This window comes from Chlorocebus sabaeus, chromosome 19 (genome assembly GCF_047675955.1).
Source record: "Chlorocebus sabaeus isolate Y175 chromosome 19, mChlSab1.0.hap1, whole genome shotgun sequence".
Classification (NCBI taxonomy): domain Eukaryota; kingdom Metazoa; phylum Chordata; class Mammalia; order Primates; family Cercopithecidae; genus Chlorocebus; species Chlorocebus sabaeus.
Window position 1 is genome coordinate 32,763,760 of NC_132922.1, and position 20,082 is coordinate 32,783,841.

The 20,082-nt window shown below is 48.8% G+C and overlaps 1 protein-coding gene across 2 annotated transcripts; it reads right to left on the reverse strand.

The window, feature by feature from the left end:
* Positions 1-2,655: 2,655 nt before the first annotated feature.
* PEX26 (peroxisomal biogenesis factor 26) lies at positions 2,656-18,887 on the reverse strand. Of its 2 annotated transcripts, XM_073007045.1 has the most exons (5): positions 18,266-18,885; positions 16,853-16,993; positions 12,349-12,644; positions 10,379-10,525; positions 2,656-7,341 (listed from the first exon to the last, which is right to left on the reverse strand). In XM_073007045.1, the coding sequence occupies exons 1-5, from the start codon at positions 18,493-18,495 to the stop codon at positions 7,238-7,240; spliced, it is 918 nt and encodes a 305-aa protein (XP_072863146.1). In that variant the 5' UTR covers positions 18,496-18,885; the 3' UTR covers positions 2,656-7,237. The 2 variants fall into 2 exon arrangements, with proteins under 2 accessions (XP_072863146.1, XP_072863147.1); XM_073007046.1 differs by lacking the exon at positions 10,379-10,525 and having other exon boundaries at positions 7,067-7,341; positions 18,266-18,887.
* Positions 18,888-20,082: the final 1,195 nt, after the last annotated feature.

Sequence of the window (20,082 nt, forward strand, 5' to 3'; positions counted from 1 at the left end):
CAAACAGGACAGAACATGAACAAGTACTAAAAGGGGAATGGGAAGCGTTCCCGGAAGGTTCCAGAGCAGGGGGTGCCTGCTGGACGGAGGATGTCAGAGCCCACAGAGGGACTGGGAATGGGTAGCACGTCTCTGGTGGGGTGACCAAAAACTTCCACCAGCTCCCCAGCTTTCCAGAGGAAGCAGCCCATCCTTTGGGACCCCACTAAGTCCACTGGTGACCAAGAGCATGACTTATCTGTGAGTCATCCGATGAAACGACCAGCTTGTATTTATACCCACACAGGAAGACACCCGCCAGGCTCTGTCGTCGCTGGTACATCTGAGAAGGAACACCTCCTGCTCTTTCTCTGGAGGGAGCTGGGCAATGATACTACTAAACAGATGCCAAAGCGCCGAGCCCTCGCCTGCCCCACCTCCACCCTTCAGCCCTGGTGCTGGTCTTACTGCTCACCAACTTTTGCTGCTTCTATTTCTTCCTTCCCTAATTCCTAAGGCCAAAATCCAAGTTCATTCAACAAATCTTTATTACTTGGCCTCTTACATGGATGGCCTCATTCCAGGTGCTATGGGGGAGATAAGAACAGAAATCCTGTACCCGTATGCCTAGGTTCAAATCCCAGCTCTACCATTTAAAAGCTGTGGGCCACTGGGCACATTAGCCCCTGAGTCTGCTTTGCTGTCTCTAAAATGATAATATCTACCTCACTGGCTTCAACCCGGGAGGGGGAGGTTGCAGTGAGCCGAGATTGCACCACTGCACTCCACTCTAGCTGACAAGAGCAAGATTCTGTCTCAAAAAAAAAAGAAAGAAAGAAAGAAAGAAAGAAAGAGAGAGAGAAAGAAAGAAAGAGAGAAAGAAAGAGGCCAAAGGAAAAAGAGAAATTAGTTATGGAGGCAGAAAAGGGCAGTCAGTGGGGTCAGAACCAAGGCAAGAAGCCAAAGCAGGGATGGCGCTCTACTGCATTTGGAAAATAAGCCTGTGACGTAAAAGTATGCATGCATTTTTCTGAGGGCAAGAACCTGTAGGTTACATTCTAAGGACCATATAAATCCATTTTCCACTAAGAAACCTCTCCATATAAATTATATTGAGGTCGTTGTTAAAGAGGCTTTTTTCTGGCGGGGCACGGTGGCTCAGCCCTGTAATCCCAGCACTGTGGGAGGCCAAGGCGGGTGGATCACGAGGTCAGGAGATCAAGACCATCCTGGCTAACACGGTGAAACCCCGTCTCTACCAAAAATACAAAAAATTAGCTGGGTGAGGTGGCGGGCGCCTGTAGTCCCAGCTATTCGGGAGGCTGAGGCAGGAGAATGGTGTGAACCCAGGAGGCGGAGCTTGCAGTGAGCTGAGGTCGTGCCACTGCACTCCAGCCTGGGTGACAGAGTGAGACTCCGGAAAAAAAAAAAAAAAAAAAAAAAAGACTTTTTTCTGAGCTGACACACTTCTACAAAAGTGCTTTCATTTCTTCACCAAGTCTCCGCTAGTATCTGACACCTGTCCGTCCCACCTTGGATAGTACAAAAGTGACAAGAGGATGTGAAAAGTTTCAAAGGGGCTGTTGGAGAATATGAGCTGGGAAACATGCAGAGCTCAATATGAACGCGGGTCAGTATTAAAATTAGAAGTAGGTCACAGAACCCCAACCCCGCGTATCTGGATCCAGCTCTTGGTGAGTGGGCCCTGGACTGTACCTCCCAATCCCATCTTTACCTGCGATTGTCCGGCCAACATGGCCCCTTCCCGCCTGTCCTTTCCTAACCACCTCTGCTCCCTCGAGTGGAGACACCGAGCTGGTAGCCATGCTGGCTGCACACTGCCATTTTCCACAGGTTCTCAAGTGCCTGGGCTGCCAAGAGGCTTGGGTGTTTACATTTATTTTTAATAGAAATGGGGTCTCACCCAGGGCATCTCTTCATACTGCAATGTTGCTGGATACACGATCAGACACCAGAGGGTTGGGCATTCTTGCAATACCTTAACAGTACTCAAATCTGCAGCATGGTACTAAGGAAGTTAAAGTTTGAATGTAATCACTTTACTTTATTTAAAAGTTTTTTTTTTTTTTTTTGAGACGGAGTCTCACTCTGTTGCCCAGGCTGGAGTGCAGTGGCATGATCTTGGCTCACTGCAAGTTCCGCCTTCCGGGTTCATGCCATTCTCCTGCCTTGGCCTTCCCAGTAGCTGGGACTACAGGCACCCGCCACCACGCCCGGCTTTTTTTGTATTTTGTTTAGTAGAGACGGGTTTTCACCATGTTAGCCAAGATGATCTGATCTCCTGACCTCGTGATCTGCCCACCTCAGCCTCCCAAAGTGCTAGGATTACAGGCGTGAGCCACCGCACCCGGTCAGGTTCTTTTCTTTAAATGAAATGGGGTTGAAATGAACATGATTTTGTTGACCATGTTTGTGAATTATAGATGCAAGATGCATTGGTAGACTCGTGTGATGGTGTTTTGTGATACTTAAGTTTTACATATCCCCATCTATGTATGTATCTGCATAGACAAAGAAAAAACAAACTCCTGCTTTGCTTTTATTGAAGGGTTTCCAGGACTGTGGGTCCGCTCCTGAGCTCTAAGTATGTGTATCCTTTGCTTGTATTTTGTATTAAAAAAATAAAATAACCCTTTATTGTTGAGCATGTTGGCATTGTCCCCTTTATTTTTTTTTCTTTTTGGGACATATGAAGCAAGTTATTCTTTTTCTGTATCTTTTTTTCTTTTGTAAACTTTGTTTTGTTTAAAAATGGCTTTATAAAAGGGCTTTTATAACACCCCCCCCCACAAAGAAAAAGAAATGGGGTCTCATTAGGTTGCCCAGGCTAGCTTTGAACTCCTAGACTCACGCAATCCTCCCACTCTGGCCTCCCAAAGCGCTGGGATTATAGGCGTGAGCCACCATGGCAAGCTGGATGTTAAAAAAAAAAAAAAAAAAAAAAAAAAAAAAAAGGTCTCTGAAGCAGGAGTTGCAGGAAAAAGGAATTAATTAATTAGGGGAAAAAGGCTGAAAGAAAATCAACCAGTATTAACAGTAATTATTTCTGAGTGGTGGGATCACGAGTCCTGTATTTCCTTCTATGCAATTAATATTTTCTAAAATATACATGCATTGCTTTAACACAAGAAAAATATTTGCTGTTTTATCAAGAGGCCTAGAGGTGGCAAAGAACATCTGGACCCCTACACCACGGCAGGAGGAAAAGCGGGGCGGGGGGGTGGTGACGTGCCAGGCTGCTAGGCACTGTGCCGACCGTCTGTCCTGTAGCTTCCTACCAGCCCAAAACACTGATGTTTCCAGAGGCAGCGAGGCTAAAGGGTCAGACGTTTTTCTGGTTAGCACTCCACGTATTCAGTTCCCAAAGGTGCCAGGCCAGGGCGGTGAGGCAGCCCTTGGTCAGGCCGCGGCTGGGCTGCCTGACTAGGCCAGAGAGTAAATCAGTAGAATTCCCACAGGCCCCATCTGTGGGTGCGAGGTCAAAGTCCATCAGCCCCACGGCTTTTCCGTGCTGGGAGGGAGGAAAGCAGATGACGGCAGGGGGAGGTGCCTTACTCGGTTCATGTCATGACTTTCTTTCTGACAGTTCCTTGGGCTGCTTTCAGTGGATGGCAGAGGACACCCGAGTGCCATTCTAGATTTAGAAAGCAACTGAACGTCCGGAGTGTGAAATGGCCTGTTCTCATCTCCCCTCCGCGGCAGTGGTGGTTGCCAGCCTGGTTTGCATTTGCCTAAAAGTAACAGTAAAGAGCTCTGACCACTACTTTTCACCCTAAACTTGGGGCTGCTATGCTTGTAGGCTTTGGAAAGAATGGAGGGGTTTCCACACATTAAAAAGGAAAAGGGCACCAGGTCTGTGCTCTGTGACCCCATCACGCAATGGAATGACACACAGCTATGAAGAATGAGGCTGCTCCACATATGCTGGGACTGAGAAAGGTTTTTGTGTTTTGTTTTGTTTCTGAGACCGAGTTTCACTCTTTGTTGCCCAGGCTGGAGTGCAGTGGTGTGATCTCGACTCACTGCAATCCCTGCCTCCCGGGTTCAAGCGATTCTCCTGCCTCAGCCTCCTGAATAGCTGGGATTACAGGTGCCCACCACCGTGCCTGGTTAATTTTTTTGTATTTTTAGTAGAGACGGGGTGTCACCATGTTGGCCATGCTGATCTTGAACTCCTGACCTCAGGTGATCCACCCACCTCACCCTCCCAAAGTGCTGGGATTACAGGTGTGAGCCACTGCGCCCAGCCGAGAGAGTTTAAAAAAAAAATGTGGCACAGTGTGTGTAGTGTATGTGACTACTACCATTAGTGTATGAGAAAGAAAAGCTTACTATCAGAGACTGTATCTGGAGGGATAAACAGACTGGCAGGGGTTGCCTCTGGGCACGAAACTGGGGAATAGACAGTGGGAGTAGAAAGAGATTTTATTAGCTGGGTGTGGCAGCGCACACCTGTAGGCCCAGCTACTCCAGAGGCTGAGGGGGAGAACTGCTCCAGCCCAGGAGTTTGGGTCCAGCCTGGGCAACATAGCAAGACTGAAAAAAAAGATTTTCTTTTCCATGAATACCCTTTTGTAACTTACTTTTGAATTCCATATTTTTTAATGGTCTGTGGTCTACATACACTCATGTGCAAACACACACATGCAGAAGAACAGGGATCACCTGCACGAAGCTATGAGCTATTTCCTCATCCCTTCTAGCCCCTTTCTAGAGGCAAAGCCTCCGCCCCCGGCCCCCAGGCACTATCTGTCCTGCTTGCACCCACCTCCACCCCAGGCTGGCCAACAGTAGCCTGTTTCCTCTCCATTCCACCCCCCTGCCAAGCCTCCCATCCAGCCACAGAAGAGGATTACTGGTTCCTGCTTTCCTTAGCACCCCCAAACGTAAAGGTATCTGTTCTATGTTGCATGCTTCAGAACCCTGCAGAAACAATCAACACGTCCACTGTTAATACGCAGATTACCCCTCTTGGATGCATCTGCAACGAGCACTCGCCAACTCTGAAGGGGCAACAAAGAAGTTCACAATTACAAGACCATGGGCTCACTACCACAGAAGGGACATGAAACAGGGCTCAGGACACGGGGGGGGGGAGGTGCGGGGGGGGGGGGGCACGGACAGAATTCTTTGAGTCAGCCTGGAAGGTGGAGGGGCTCACCAGGCCGCGAGCAGGTGCTAGGCCTTCAGCAGGAACAGTGTGAGCCAAGGCACAGAGGCCCAAGGGGAGCGCGCTGTAGCTGTGATGGTGGGCAGCTGGAAGGCCGTGCGTATAATGAACTGGGGCCCCACATCCAAGGGGAGGTGTTAGCCAAAACCAGCACACAGAGGCCTTCAATTCCATGAAGAATTTAGATGTTACCCTGTGAGCCATGGGAAGCCACTGAAGCGGTTTATCTAGGGTAGTAAGTGGGCCCAGATTTTCATTTTAAGAAATCATTCTATAGAAGGAATCTCAAACCTCACCTGACTGCCCTTCTCCCCCCAGGGTTCTAAGCTCTACTTCAAAGCCCATATGAAAAACCATAGATTTGCTTCCTACAGACTTGAACCATGGCCTAGGGATTTAATTCTAAGGGGCCTGTGAAGTTTACCTACTTGACCCATTTTTCTAAAGAAAAGTTGTTGACTGGCAACCCCTGAAAATGTACCAAGGAAAAGCCAGCAAGCGCCTTCTGTATTTTTGGCATCAACACCAACCAAGGACACGGTGCAGGGCAGCCTGCTTGGCCTCTGGGTACAGAAAGGCCAGCCCCTGCAGAAAGCCCCTCTTCATCCTAACAGCACAGCAGGACTCTGTGCTTCCCTGCACAGAAACTCCTAAGATGCTTGTGGCTGGTAAGAAAACAACACTGAAACATTTCAGCTCCTCATATGCTAAGGCCTCGGTACCACCTCCCTAAGCTTTTATTGTTCACTGCCTTCAAACGCCATGCCTCTCCTCTGCCCCGCCCCCACATCCCTTCCAGCTCACCTGATTACTCAGTTCCATTTTCAGCTCCGCAGTCTCTGAGGCTGGCCTACTTTTCAAGGCCACACGAGCAGAAAAATTTGGGCATTACACAAACAACAGAACGTAACTAGGACAATGGGACACAGAAAGGGAAGAACCTGCAATGGTGTGTACCAAGGAGGCAAGGATACAAGCAGAACCTGGTGAAACAGCCAATGGACAATTTGCAGGGCGGGAGGGAGGGGCTGGTGGGGAAAGAGTGGGCAGAGGCACTGAGCATAACACAGCAAGGCTTGGCCAGGACAACCTGGAAAATTGAGCTGAAGACCAAGAGGCACCAAGCAAGATCACTTTACCCAGTGATAAGAGCTGTAAGGCTCACCTGGTTTTCAGTAGTCAATCGGGTGGTTCTGAAAACCACGCCCCAGTCTGAACGGTAAGAAGGCTCCCACAGCTTCAAGCGCGTGGCAAGACCATGGGGAACAGCATCTTGATACAGAATTAGATCAGCTCTGGGGAGCACAGCGCAGGCAAGAAGAGGCCCTCTCAGATCGCACTCTAGCTAATTAAGGTACTGTCCTGTGCGGCATGTTTTTTTGTTTTGGGAGAGTGCGGTGGCACAATCTCGGTTCACTGCAACCTTTGCCTCCCTGGCTCAAGTGATTCTCGTGCCTCAGCCTCCTGAGTAGCTGGGACTACAGGCATGCACCACACCTGGCTAATGTTTGTATTTTTAGTAGAGGCAGGGTTTCACCATGTTGGCCAGGCTGGTTTTGAACTCCTGGCCTCAAGTGATCCACCCGCCTCACCCTCCCAAACTGCTGGGATTACAGGCATGAGTCACCACGCCCAGCAAAGAAGTATGTTTCTCAAGAAGTGAAAGGCCAAGGGTCACTCCACTAGGCTTTTTCTGAACTTCCAGCTCCATTAATATCCTGACCTGAAGAACCAACCCCTTGCCTTTGCTGAGAACATGGAATGTTTCATGGACACAGTCCCTGTCCCCAAACCCCTCCTTTTCAAGGGGCCGCTGGTCATCTGGGGCACTGTTCTGGAGGTGCTGTGTCTGCTGGTCCCGCTTTGTTTCCACATCATCTACCACGACCAGCCGAAGTGGGGTGCAAAGGAGAGGGCACCCAGGCAGCAAGACACAGTGCACTCTGCGAGATTAGGCTGGTCCCATTTCCCCAGGGGCGCCTGTGGATGTGTCGCTCTGTCGCTCCGTCGCTCTGCTTCTGTTGCCGCAGACGTGAGGAGCAGAGAGGCTGTGGTGCACAGGGACCCTCAGTCATGGATGCGGAGCTGGTAGAGGCGAGAAGATGCAGCCTTCCGGATCCAGCGGAAGAGCTGGGCCAGCTTGTAGAGGAAGGGCAGGGAGGAAGGGGAAGCTGCAGGGCAGAGGGAGACTACCGTGAACGTCCTGCCCCTCTCGCCTGTCACTCTGCCATCTCCCAGCCTGGGAGACCCCACCACCAATTACACGTAGTTGTTTTGTTTTTTTAGAGGCAGGGAGTACAGTCGCCTAGGCTGGAGTACAGTACAGTCCATGTTCGGCTCACTGCAGTCTGAATCTCCTGGGCTCAAGTGATCCTCGCGCCTCAGCCTGTAGGTGCAGTTTCTCCTCCCCTCAGCATCATCGCTCCAATGAGTCGGGCCTGCTGCTGAGGGTCAGGGCCACTGGGCCAGGCCCTTCTGAAGCAGCCTTGGAAAGAGCAGGCTCAAATGTCCTCATGCCATCCCCACTAGGAGACTAGGGTTTACGAGACTAAAGGGCTTACAGGAACCATAAAGAATCATAAAGAATTTCTAAATCTGTATCAGCCAGGAGGTGGCCAGGGATGAACGCTGATGATACTAAGCATTCCGAGAGCTAACTCGTGACTTCTTTGTAAAGCAAACAGAGCCGTCCACGGGGGATCCCTGCTCAGCGTTCAGCAGACAGGTTAGAAGGAGACCTCTGAGCTATGTGAAGGAAACCTCACTGGCTGGGCATGGTGGCTCACACCTACAATTCCAGCACTGTGGGAGGCTGAGGTGCGAGGATCACTTAAGGCCAGAACTTGGAGACCATTGTGGCAAACATGGCGAAACCCCGTCTCAACTAAAAACACAAAATGTAGCCGGGCATGGTGGTATGTGCCTGTAATCCCAGCTACTTGGGAGACTGAGGCAGGAGAATCGCTTGAACCCAGGAGGTGGAGGTTGCAGTGCGCCACTGCAACCTGGGCAACATTCCAGCCTGGGCAGCAGAGCAAGACTCTGTCTCAGAAATAAAAACAAAAAAGTAGGCCAGGCACAGTGGCTCACGCCTGTAATCCCAGCACTTTGGAAGGCTGAGGCAGGCGGATCACGAGGTCAGGAGTTTGAGATCATCCTGGCTAACACGGTGAAACCCCGTCTCTACTAAAAGTACAAAAAATTAGCCGGGTGTGGTGGCGGGCGCCTGTAGTCCCAGCTACTCGGGAGGCTGAGGCAGGAGAATGGCGTGAAGCCAGGAGGCAGAGCTTGCAGTGAGCCGAGATTGCGCCACTGCACTCCAGCCTGGGCCACAAAGCAAGACTCTGTCTCTAAAAAAAAAAAACAAAAAAAATTAGCAGGACATGGCGGCGGGCGCCTGTAGTCCCAGTGACTTGGGAGGCAGAGGAGAGAAGATCGCTTGAGCCTAGGCGGCAGAGGTTGCAGTGAGCCAAGATCACGCTGGTGCACTCCAGCCTGGACAACAGAGAAAGACCCTGTCTCAAAAAAATAAATAAATTAATTAATTAAATTAAATTTAAATTAAAATAAATAAATAAAATTTTCTTTTTAAAAAAAAAAAGCTCACTGAATAAGAGAAAGAGAAATGGGGAAACAGGGAGAATCTAAAGACTAAGTTAATAAATGGCAGTTCTCAAAACAGACGAACCATTTGAAGGGTTTCTGATTTCCTCTTAAATTTCGAAACTTAATCATATTCTAAGTCTAAATTCATGAGAAGAGTAGAGATTAGAACATAACTCACATTGAGTAACACAGAAAAACCTAAAAGAGTGAGTGCCTAAGTTTGGCCTCATGCACCTGAGGGGTCAATCCTCAGGAAATCACCAAGGTTGTTCCCAAATATCACTTAGGGAGCTCATTCCTTCTTCACAGCCAGGCAGAAAACAGAACAACCACCCAAATGTTCAAATACAGGGGTTGTTAAATTACTTAGGGGCATTCCTGGGAACTGGAATATTTAGCCATTTAAGGCCATGCTTGAAAGCATATGTATAACATGTAACTGCCTACAATCTCTATTACCACAGAAACAGACTGAAAGCATAGCAGAGTAGCAGATTTCTGTGCCTTTCTTTATACTTTTCTCTATTTTCCACATTTTTTTTTCCTTTTTGAGACAGAGTTTCGCCCTGTCGCCTAGGCTAGAGGGCAATGGTGCAATCTCGGCTCACTGCAACCTCCGCCTCCCAGGTTCAAGCAATGCTCCCTGCCTCAGCCTCCCTAGTTGCTGGGATTACAGGCACACACCACCACACCCAGCTAATTTTTGTATTTTTAGTAGAGATGGGGTTTCACCATGTTGGCCAGGCTGGTCTCGAACTCCTTACCTCAGGTGATCCATCCGCCTCGGCCTCCCAAAGTGCTGGGATTATAGGCATGAGCCACCATGTCCAGCCTATTTCCCACATTTTCTAAAAGGTATGAGTTTTTCATTTACAACTTGTTTCGAATTAACACTTCATTAGACATTAATACTTGAATTAACACTTTTGTAGACATTCTGATGAGGGGAAGTTTATTATTTTTTTTTTTTTTTGAGACAGAGTCTTGCTCTGTCGCCCAGACTGGAGTGCAGCAGCGCGATCTTGGCTCACTGCAATCTCTGCCTCCTGGGTTCAAGCTACTCTCCTGCCTCAACCTCCCAAGTAGCTGGGACTACAGGCACATGCCACTACGCCTCGTTAATTTTTTTTGTACCTTTAGTAGAGACGGGATTTTACAACGTTGGCCACACTGGTCTCTATCTCTTGACCTTGTGATCTGCCTGCCTCGGCCTCCCAAAGAGCTGAGATTACAGGCGTGAGCCACCGTGCCTGGCCAAGGGGAAGTTTTTTTAAATTCTGAGGTTCTGGTCAGAGGTCAGCCCTAGAAAAAGTAGAGGGCTATGACTCAGTCCATGTTCAGGAGTCAGGAGGGCCAAACGGACTTTCTCCCGGCTGCTCTCACAGACTTCAGGACTGGCCTCTCCTTCTGGGTGGGGCTGACTCATGCCCCAGTCTAGCAATTCCTCCTTGTGGAACAGACTCGGGGGGGAAATGTCATAGGAGAGGCCCTCATTCCCAGTAGGACTCTGACAGGAGTACTGACAAACACCCACTCCCACAGGCCCAGCCCTGACAACAACCCCTTCCCAGGAAGGAGGGGGGAAGAGTCTCCACCACTTACCTGGATCAAACCTCACCACCAGGAGACAGAGGATCAAGACAGCCAGGAGGCTCTTTTTGAAGGGCAGAGAAAAGAAGTGGCTCACCGCAGAGTCCCAAAGCTGGCGAACCAACATCGGTAGTGACAGGAACTTGTGGGAGACAGAGCCTGGCCAGGGAGACAGAGCACAGCTTCAGGGGAGTCACGGGAATCAGCTTCCCTGACCCCAACCTCTGCGCTTGCTTCTAAGAGCTGAGCAGGCTGGGCACGGTGGCTCACGCCTGTAATCCCAGCACTCTGGGAGGCAAGGCCGAGGCGGGCGGATCAACAGAGGTCGGGAGTTCAAGACCAGCCTAGCTAACATGGTGAAATCCCGTTTCTACTAAAAATGCAAAAAATTAGCCGGGCATGGCCATGTGCGCCTGTAGTCCCAGCTACTTGGGAGGCTGAGGCACAAGAATCACTTGAACCTGGGAGGTGGAGGCTGCAGTAAGCCAAGATCGTGCCATTGCACTCCAACTTGGGCAACAAGAGTGAAACTGTCTCAAAAAAAAAAAAAAAAAAAAAAAAGGCCGGCGTGGTGGCTCATGCCAGTAATCCCAGCACTTTTGGGAGGCCGAGGCAGGTAGGTCACGGGGTCGGATCATGAGGTCAGGAGATCGAGACCATCCTGGCTAACACAGTGAAACCCAGTCTCTACTAAAAATACAAAAAATTAGCCAGGCGCGGTGGCGGGCGCCTGTAGTCCCAGCTACTTGGGAAGCTGAGGCAGGAGAAGCACTTGAACTGGGAGGCAGAGGTTGCAGTGAGCACAGTGAGCCGAGATCGCGCCACTGCACTCCAGCCTGGGCGACAGAGCGAGACTCCCGTGTCAAAAAAAAAAAAAACAAAAAAAGCTGAGCAGAAGGGTACTAAGTATTGGCTAAAGCCTTCGTACCTTAACTGCAGATACTCTTGCAACTCTCATGAATATAAATGATTTTCCTCATGTTTATTACTTATTTTGACTATATATTATTTACTATATTGAGTGAATCTTTGTAAAAGTTTTTTAAAACCTTTCAGAACGGCCGGGTGCAATGGCTCATGCTCGTAATCCCAGCACTTTGGGAGGCTGAGACAGCCAGATCACGAGGTCAGGAAATCGAGACCATCCTGGCTAACACAGTGAAATCCTGTCTCTACTAAAAATACAAAAAATTAGCCGGGGCTGGGCACAGTGGCTCACGGCTGTAATTCCAGCACTTTGGGAGGCTGAGGCAGATGGATCACGAGATCAGGGGATCGAGACCATCCTGGCTAATGTGGTGAAACCCCGTCTCTACTAAAAATACATAAATTTAGCCAGGCGTGGTGGTGGGTGCCCAGCTACTCAGGAGGCTGAGGCAGGAGAATGGCATGAACCCAGGAGGCGAAGCGTGCAGTGAGCGGAGATCACGCCACTGCACTCCAGCCTGGGCGACAGAGCGAGACTCCGTCTCCCCAAAAAAAAAAAAAGAGATGGTGACTTTCTGTCCATGGAAGTACTCACAACTAGACTAGATCATTACTCAAGGAAAAGGGCGGAAAAGATGATTCAGGGACCAGGGAAAGGCTCTGCAAATTAGTTTCTTATATTCCTTTGGCTATCCCAGCAGATCTCAGCTGCGTCTATACTGGGGCCAGCGTTTAAAGGAGGAAGGACATCCCACCCAGACCAGTATGGTGGAAGCAAGAGACCTCGGCAGAGGACTCCAGTGGAAAAATGACTTTCAAAAGACAAGTCAAGGTCCCAAGACCCAGCAACACCTTCCCATGTGGAGATTCTCCTTCCACTGCCAACTTCAGAGGGTCTGGGCTTCACTTTGTTAAGGAATTCAACAGGCCTCCTATTCTGTGATTCAAGAGTTATTTATACAGAGAACTGCTCCTAAGCTCCCAGGAGTTTCACGATGGTACAGTGCAAGGCCACAGATCCGCTTTACAGAGGTCACAAAGGGATAATGTCCTACCTTCCTCGTTTGGCTTCTGGGCCTCCTCAGAGCCTGAGTGTTCCTGTTGCTGCTGCTGCCTCGCTGTGTGAATGGCCTGAAGTACATCCAATCGCCGCTCCTCACCGAAAGCTGCAGAGCCCACCACTAGCTCCTCAGCCTCCGACAAGCAGCCCAGAGGCAACAGCACCCGCTGCACGTGAAATTCTGCCAAGGCTCCATATTCTGGAAGGTCTTGGTTGGCTGGGTCTTGGAGCCAGGCACCCACCACATCCAGCACAGCTCTAGGCTCTTGCATTTTGCTGTATAAAAGAATGCTGCAGTCCCCAAAAAACCCGATCCCAACAAAATTAGAGTCAGTGCTCAATGATTGGTTCATTTCTCATGACCACTATGCTTCTCCTATCCAACCCCTCCTCACTGTGCCCTCCAGCCCTGTCCGACGAAATGTGGATGCTAATGGCAATTTGCCATGACACACCCATCACTAACAGCATACTCAACAGGAAGCTGAAAGCCTTGCCTCTAAGATCGGGAGCAAGACAAAGATGGCTACTTCGACCGTTTTTTATTCAACAGAGTACTGGAGGTCACAGCCAGAGCAATCAGGCAACAGAAAGAAATAAAAGGTATCCAAATTGGAAAGGAGGAAGTAAAATTATCCCTGTCTGCAGATAATAAGATCTTATATAGGGAAAACCCTAAAGACTCCACCAAAAGAGAGAACTAATAAACGGATTCAGTAAAGTTGTGGGATACAAAAATCAATGTACAAAAAAACAGCGTTTATATACTACTGGAAAAGAGACCAAGAAAACAATTCCATTTACAATAGCTACCAAAAAAAAACATACCTAGGAATAAATTAAACCAAGGTGGTAAAAGATCTCTACACTGAAGACTATAAAACCTGATGAAAGAAGTTGAAAGGGACACACAAAAAAATGGAACGATATCATGTGTTCATTCACAAATTGGAAGAATATTATTAAAATACTCAAAGCAATCTACAGATTTAATGCAATCTCTATCAAAACACCAATGGCATTCTTCACAGAAACAGAAAAAACAATCCTGGCCAGGCGTGGTGGCTCACACCTGTAATCCCAGCACTCTGGGAGGCCGAGGCAGGCGGATCATGGGGTCAGGAGATCGAGACCATTGTGGCTAACACGGTGAAACCCCGTCTCTACTAAAAATACAAAAAAATTAGCCAGGCCTGGTGACGGGCACCTGTAGTCCCAGCTACTTGGGAGGCTGAGGCAGGAGAAAGGTGTGAACCTGGGAGGCAGAGCTTGCAGTGAACCGAGATCACACCAGTGCAGTCCAGCCTGAGCAACACAGCAAGACTCTGTCTCACAAAAAAAAAAAAAAAAAAAAAAAGAGAAAGAAACAAAAATCCTGAAATTCATATGGAATCACAAAAGACCCCAAATGGCTAAAGCAGTTGTGGGCAAAAAGAACAAAGCTGGAGGTATCATATTACCTGACTTCAAACTATACTACACAAAGCTATAATAGTAACCACAACAGAATGGTTCTGCTCTCATGGTATGGCATAAAAACAGACAAAATAGAACAGAACAGAGAGCCCAGAAATAAATTCATGCACCTACAGCCAACTGATTTTCAACAAAGGTGCCAAGAACACACACAGGGGAAAAGACAGTCTCTTCAATAAATGGTGCTGGGAAAATCGGATATCCTTATGCAGGAGACCAGACCCCTACCTTTCCCCACACACAAAAATTAACTCAAAATGGATTCAAGACTGAAGTGTAAAATCCGAAACTATGAAACCTCTAGAAGAAAGCAAAGGAGAAATGCCTCACAATCCTGGGCTGAGCAAGGGTTTTTTAAAGTAAGACCTTAAAAGCACTGGTAACAAAAGCAAAAATGGACAAATGAAATTACATCAAACTAAAAACTTCTGCATAGCAAAGGAAGCAATTAAGAGTGAAGAAACAACCTACAGAATAGGAGAAAATATTTGCAAACTATCTATCTGACAAAGAGTTAATATCCAGACTACATCACGAACTTAACAGCAGGAAAAAAAAAAAAAAACCTGATTCAAAAGGAAAAAAGACCTCAATAGACATTTCTCATTTCTCAGAAGAAGATGTACCACAGCCAACAGGTATCTGAAAAAATGTTCAACACCACTAATCACCAGGGAAATGCCAATCAAAACCACACTGAGGCACCACCTCGCTCCAGGTAGAACAGCTCTTATCAAAAAGGCAAAAGAAAATCAGTGTTGGTGAGGGTGCGGATGTGGAGAAAGGGAGCACTTACACACTGCTGGTGGGACTGTAAACTGGTATAGCCATTATGGAAACCAGAATGCAGGTTCCTTTAAAAAATTCAAAATAGGAAAGACGGCACTTCCTTTTGTAAGTGGTGGCAAGTGCTGAGAGAATGCCATGAAGGCCTTGGGCACACTGCAAGAGTATCTGCCGCCTGCCCACCCCCAAATGCTGCCCTTCTACTGCCAGCAAATCTCTGCACCTAAGCAAGTTGTTGCCAAGTCCCGCTTCTGGTACTTTGTATCTCAACCAAAGATGAAGTCTTGGCTGGGCGTGGTGGCTCACGCCTGTAGTCCCAGCACTTTGGGAGGCCAAGGTGGGCGGATCATGAGGTCGGGAGTTCGAGACCAGCCTGACCAACATAGTGAAACCCGTCTCTACTAAAAATACAAAAAATTAGCCAGGCATGGTGGCGGGCACCTGTAATCCCAGCTACTAGGGAGGCTAAGGCAGGAGAATCGCTTGAACCCAGGAGGCAGAGGTTGCAGTGAGCCACAGCCCGGGCAACAGTGCAAGACCCCGTCTCAAAACAAAAAAAGAAGATGAAGTCTTCAGGGGCAAGTGTCTACTGGGCAGGTGTTCCAAAAATCCCCCTGCAAGTGAAGAACTTTGGCATTTGGCTACACTATGACGCTTACCGCAGCATCCACAATATGAATGCAGAATAGTGGGACCTGACCACCCAGTGCTACCAAGATGGGCACCCGGCACCGTGACCAGGGCCTACACTATCCAGATCATGAAAGTGGAGGAGATTGCAGCCAGCAAGTGCCCCCGGCCGACAGTCAAGCAGTTCCACAATTCCGAGATCAAGTTCCTGCTGCCCTACCAGGTCCTGTGTCTTCAGCACAAGCCACACTCCAACACCAAGAGTCCCAACACCTTCTTCTAGGTACAGGGAACTCTCACTGAGTGTCATCAAAATAAACTCAAGAATGGCCAGGTGAAAAACATAAAAATAGAACTACCACATGATCTAGCAATCCATTATCTCCCATGTTTAATGCAGCACTGTTCACAATGGCCAAGATATGGAATCAGTCTAAGTGTCCAGCAATAGATGAATGAAGAAAGTGAGTGTGTGTGTGTGTAATGGAATACTATACAGCCATGAAAAAGAATGAAATCTTTTCATTCATGACAACACAGGTGGACCTGGGGGACATCAGGTTAAGTGAAATAAGCCAGGCAGAGAAAGATAAATACTACATGATTTCACTCATGTGAATCTTTAAAAAAAAAAAAGTTGATATCATAGAAGCAGAGAGTAAAACAGTGGTTACCAGAGACTGGGAAAGGAAGGAAGAAAAGGAAGACAGAAAGAGGTTCTGGGTACAAAGTTACGATGGGATAGGAGGAATAAGATGTGGTGTTCTATTGCAGAGTAAGGTGGTTATGGTTAACAGTAAGGTATTGCATATTACAAAATAGCTGGAAAAGAGGCTTTTGAATGTTCTGATCACAAACAAATGATAAATGCATGAGGTGATGGATATGCCAATTACCCTGATTTGATCATTATACAACATATACATAGCATATATTGAAATGTCAAACTTACCCCATAAATATGTACAATTACAAGTGTCAATTTTAAAAACTTTGCTTTTTTTGGCCGGGTATGGTGGCTCACGCCTGTAATCCTAGCACTTTGGGAGGCCGAGGAGATCGAGAATGTCCTGGCTAACACGGTGAAACCCCGTCTCTACTAAAAATACAAAAAAATTAGCCAGGCGCGGTGGCGGGCACCTGTAGTCCCAGCTACTTCGGAGGCTGAGGCAGGAAAATGGCATGAACCCAGGAAGCTGAGCTTGCAGTGAGCTGAGATCACGCCACTGCACTCCAGCCTGGGTGACACAGGGAGACTCCATCTCAAAAAAACAAAAACAAAACACTTTTTTTTTTTTAAGAATTAGAAATTCCCAGGATGTAGCAAGCTGCTCTTTCAGCTCTGTCCACTCTGTCATCCCATGTCACTCCTATTCCCTGTCCCCTCCCTTCTTTATATCTATTCTACTCCTAAATTCCTCCTCCCTTATCCTTTATTGCTATGTATGGAAGTCTAGGAAAAAAAGAAGAAGTGAAGGGAAAGAATTAGATGTGGAGGGCAACAGTAGGGAAGGGGAAAAGAGTAGGTATTAGGCCCTGATTGAGGAGAGGAGATGAAAATCCTCTTGTTTCTGAAACGATCTGATGAGTCAGCAAAGACGACTCACCACAGCTCCAGGACTTTCGGGGGTAGCTTTTCAGGGACCTGGTAATACTGAAGGACCCAAGAGAGGACTTCTTGCCACCGATCCATTTCTGCCAGGGCCTGGATCCCCACAACACACAGGGAGCACTTCACCTCCAAGGAGCTGTCAGCAGAAAAACCAATTTCAGTTAGAAGTGGTTCCCCTCCATTTCCACGCCCACCTCCACCTTGGGACTGTTCCTCTCCAGCTCCCAACTCAGCAGCCATCATCTCTCTTATCCCTGTTAGTACTTAGATGGGCTTCACAATTGGTCTCATGGGCTGCCCTTTCCCCCAGGAACTAAAAGTTCCTGTAAACCTCTTAAGAGGCAAGTCAGCTGTTGCTCAACGTTCATCTTTGTATCCAGGTGAAATCAGATTTAAATGAAGAGGAAGGGTAATCCTGAGGGGGAAATAACACGCATCACCGGTGTGTGGGAGAAAAAAGAGCTGGAACTAAGTTTGCTCAGTGAACAAATGGGCTTGGAGTAAGGTTTCTGGCTGAATGGAGGTGTAGCAACTCCACAGCTGGCTAAAAGGCACCACCTAGTAAGGTTCCTCCAGACACCGAGAAGCAAAGCTTTCTGCATTCACTGAAATGAGCTTCCACCCAGTACCCTAAAACACAGCCAGGGCTCTCCAGATCATCCTTCTCTGCGGTCAGCTTTCGCTATTCTACCTAACACCTCCCTAGAGTGGTCTAACCCAACTTTACAATGCAAAGAAATGACGCTCTCACCTGCCAGACAAGGCTGGTGGCATTAGAAAGAGCAATGCAAGCCCAAGGTTTTTTTCTCCGGATTCTTTTCTTTTTCTTCTTTGTGCTAGAGAAGAGGGCTCATTATGTTACCCAGGCTGGTCTCGAACTCCTGGGTTCAAGCAATCCTCCTGCCTCGGCCTCCCAAAGTGCTGGGATTACAGGCGTAAGCCCCCTCGCGCCCGGCCCTGAATTAATTATTTAATCCATTCTTCCAATGGGACCAGAACACTGCTCCTGCCATGACCCCCATTCCCCATCATCCGCAAGGTCAGGAATAAACAACCTTGGGCGGGGCGGGGCGGGGCGGGGTGGAGGTACCTGGGAGAGGACTTTTACCACCTGCTTACTGACAGAACTTAGCACTTAATACACATTCAGCCTTCGCATCATGCCATTCTACCCTGGAACAAGGAGCAAATAATTGGCCGTGGGTTCGCCACTAAGCTCTTGTTACACGACTTCCCTCCTCTGTAGAATTGGCACACGATGCGCAACCACCCTCTCGGAGACAAACCACTGATGAAAGCGAGGTGTAAAGCTCCTTGTGGGCAATCTGGGAATGACAGAACTCCTGAGACCTTGAGCCCCACCACAAGAGCACCCGGAAATCGGTTGATTTCCGAGCCCAGCACGTACGTGCCCGCGGGTTCCTCTGGCAGGGCGTGGTTGGCCAGACTCTGCCAGGCCCGCTCGCAGGTCTCCAGCGCCGCCCGGAAGTCTAGGTGCACCACCAGGAGGTCGGCCGCCTCCTCCAGAAGGTCCACGGCCGGCGCCCGGGCCGGGGCGGCGCGCACCGGCTCGCTGCTGCGCAGAGGTCCCCCAATCCCCCTGAAGGGGGCTGCAGAGGTCGAGCAGTCGCTCTTCATAACGAGTCCGGGCCCAAGGCCCAGGTCCTCAGACGTCGGAGTGACCGCCTCCCCAGAGGCTCCGGGATATCCCGAGTTGGCCTGGGCGAAAAGGGAGAGTGCTCATCTCTTTGCCCACACCCCTTCCCGAGGTCGATTCCCCGAGAGGAAAAGGAAGGGGCCTGAGGCAAAGGCAGAGCTCGCCTGGAGGCTGGGGAAGCAGTTTACACGTCGGATTTGCAGGATTCTTGCGTCCCTGGAATACCTGGCCCTAGCGTCTCCGGCCCCGCGACACGTGCAGGAACTGCCTCAGCTCTCAGCGCCTGGTTACGATCAAAGACTCTCACCTCGCCTCCCAGCAGCGGGCGCGGACATCTTTGCGCTCGCCCCGCCCCGCAGCCGCACGGCGTCCCAGCGGCGCGGTGTACTCTAGGAGTTGTAGTTCCTCAGCTCCCGGCCCATCGCCTTCTATAACGGGAACAGTCGGGAGATTGTGGACTACAACCCCCAGCACGCCGCGCCCCGGAAGCCGCCCCTGTCCCGTGAGAAAACAAAGTGCGCTACAGCTTCGGGGTGGGGAAGTCAAAACGAAACAAAACTGAAACTGTCTTGTGAAATGGAGGGATCTTCACTAACCAGTTCCAGCGGAGGCTAACGGAAGAAATGCTAGTAATGGATTTGCAACTACATGCACGCTTCTAATTCAGAGCTTCTGCGACGGCGGCGATCAGGGAATCTGTAATGTAATGTCAAGGCTGAGGCAGAGCTGATCACACATTTTGGCAACCTTAGTCTTGAATTAATTCACACTTTCTCCCCGTTGCCTCCGGAGTTTGCTTTGGGAGAATAAATATTGCCTGGTGAGGATGAGGGACTTAGGGTGGAAACCTTCACAAGGATCACTGAGAATATGTTGGTCCCAAGGGCAGTGTTCCAAAGTGAATGGCGACCCCACCGACGCGGGGTTGGGGGCGCTGAGCATAAGGGCCTCATTTTCTCACTGCTTTGTACCCCACCCTGGATTTGTTGTTAGAAAACAACGTTAAATGCAGATACCAATTCTACCTCCCCACTGTTGTCACTTCCAATCTGTCTTTATTTTATATTTCCCGTTATCGTTTGTCACCATCTACATACCAGTGTCTATATTTTACTTATTTTTATTGTCTGTTTCCTTCCACTATGATACAAACTCACAAAGGCAGACGTTTTTGTCTCTTTTGTCACTGTGGGAACCTCAGCGCCTTGAACAGTGCGTGCCATCTATAGGTAGTCAAAAAGTATTTGTGGAATAAGTGAAGTTGTGGCTTCACTTTTATCTGGTTACAGAGTCCATACTTATCTTTCCTCGGAATCTGGTGGACTTGGTTCTGCCTCAGCTTCCCCTGCAGACTTTTCCGCAAGAGAACGGAAAGCCCAGAAGATGGATGTGTGTATGTCTGGTGACAAGGGCAGGGGATGTATGATGTGAGCAGGTGCCTGTCTAATTTCTAGGAGAGCAAAAATTCTAGGGAAGCTTTGGAGAGAGTTCAAAGGGTAGAGAACTGGGGAGAAACTAAAACCAAGAGGACCTAGTACAAATGTGGGAAGCAAAGCCAAGCCCGAGTG

What these genes read in the sequence shown, in the direction of transcription:
- PEX26 (XM_073007045.1), bottom strand. Translation starts at nt 18,495, where the DNA reads ATGAAGAGCGACTGCTCGACCTCTGCAGCCCCCTTCAGGGGGATTGGG. An exon ending in CCAGAGGAACCCGCGGGCAC is followed by an intron (nt 16,994 to 18,265) that starts GTACGTGCTGGG and finishes TTCTGCTGACAG; the next exon opens with CTCCTTGGAGGTGAAGTGCT. An exon ending in CCGAAAGTCCTGGAGCTGTG is followed by an intron (nt 12,645 to 16,852) that starts GTGAGTCGTCTT and finishes TGGGGACTGCAG; the next exon opens with CATTCTTTTATACAGCAAAA.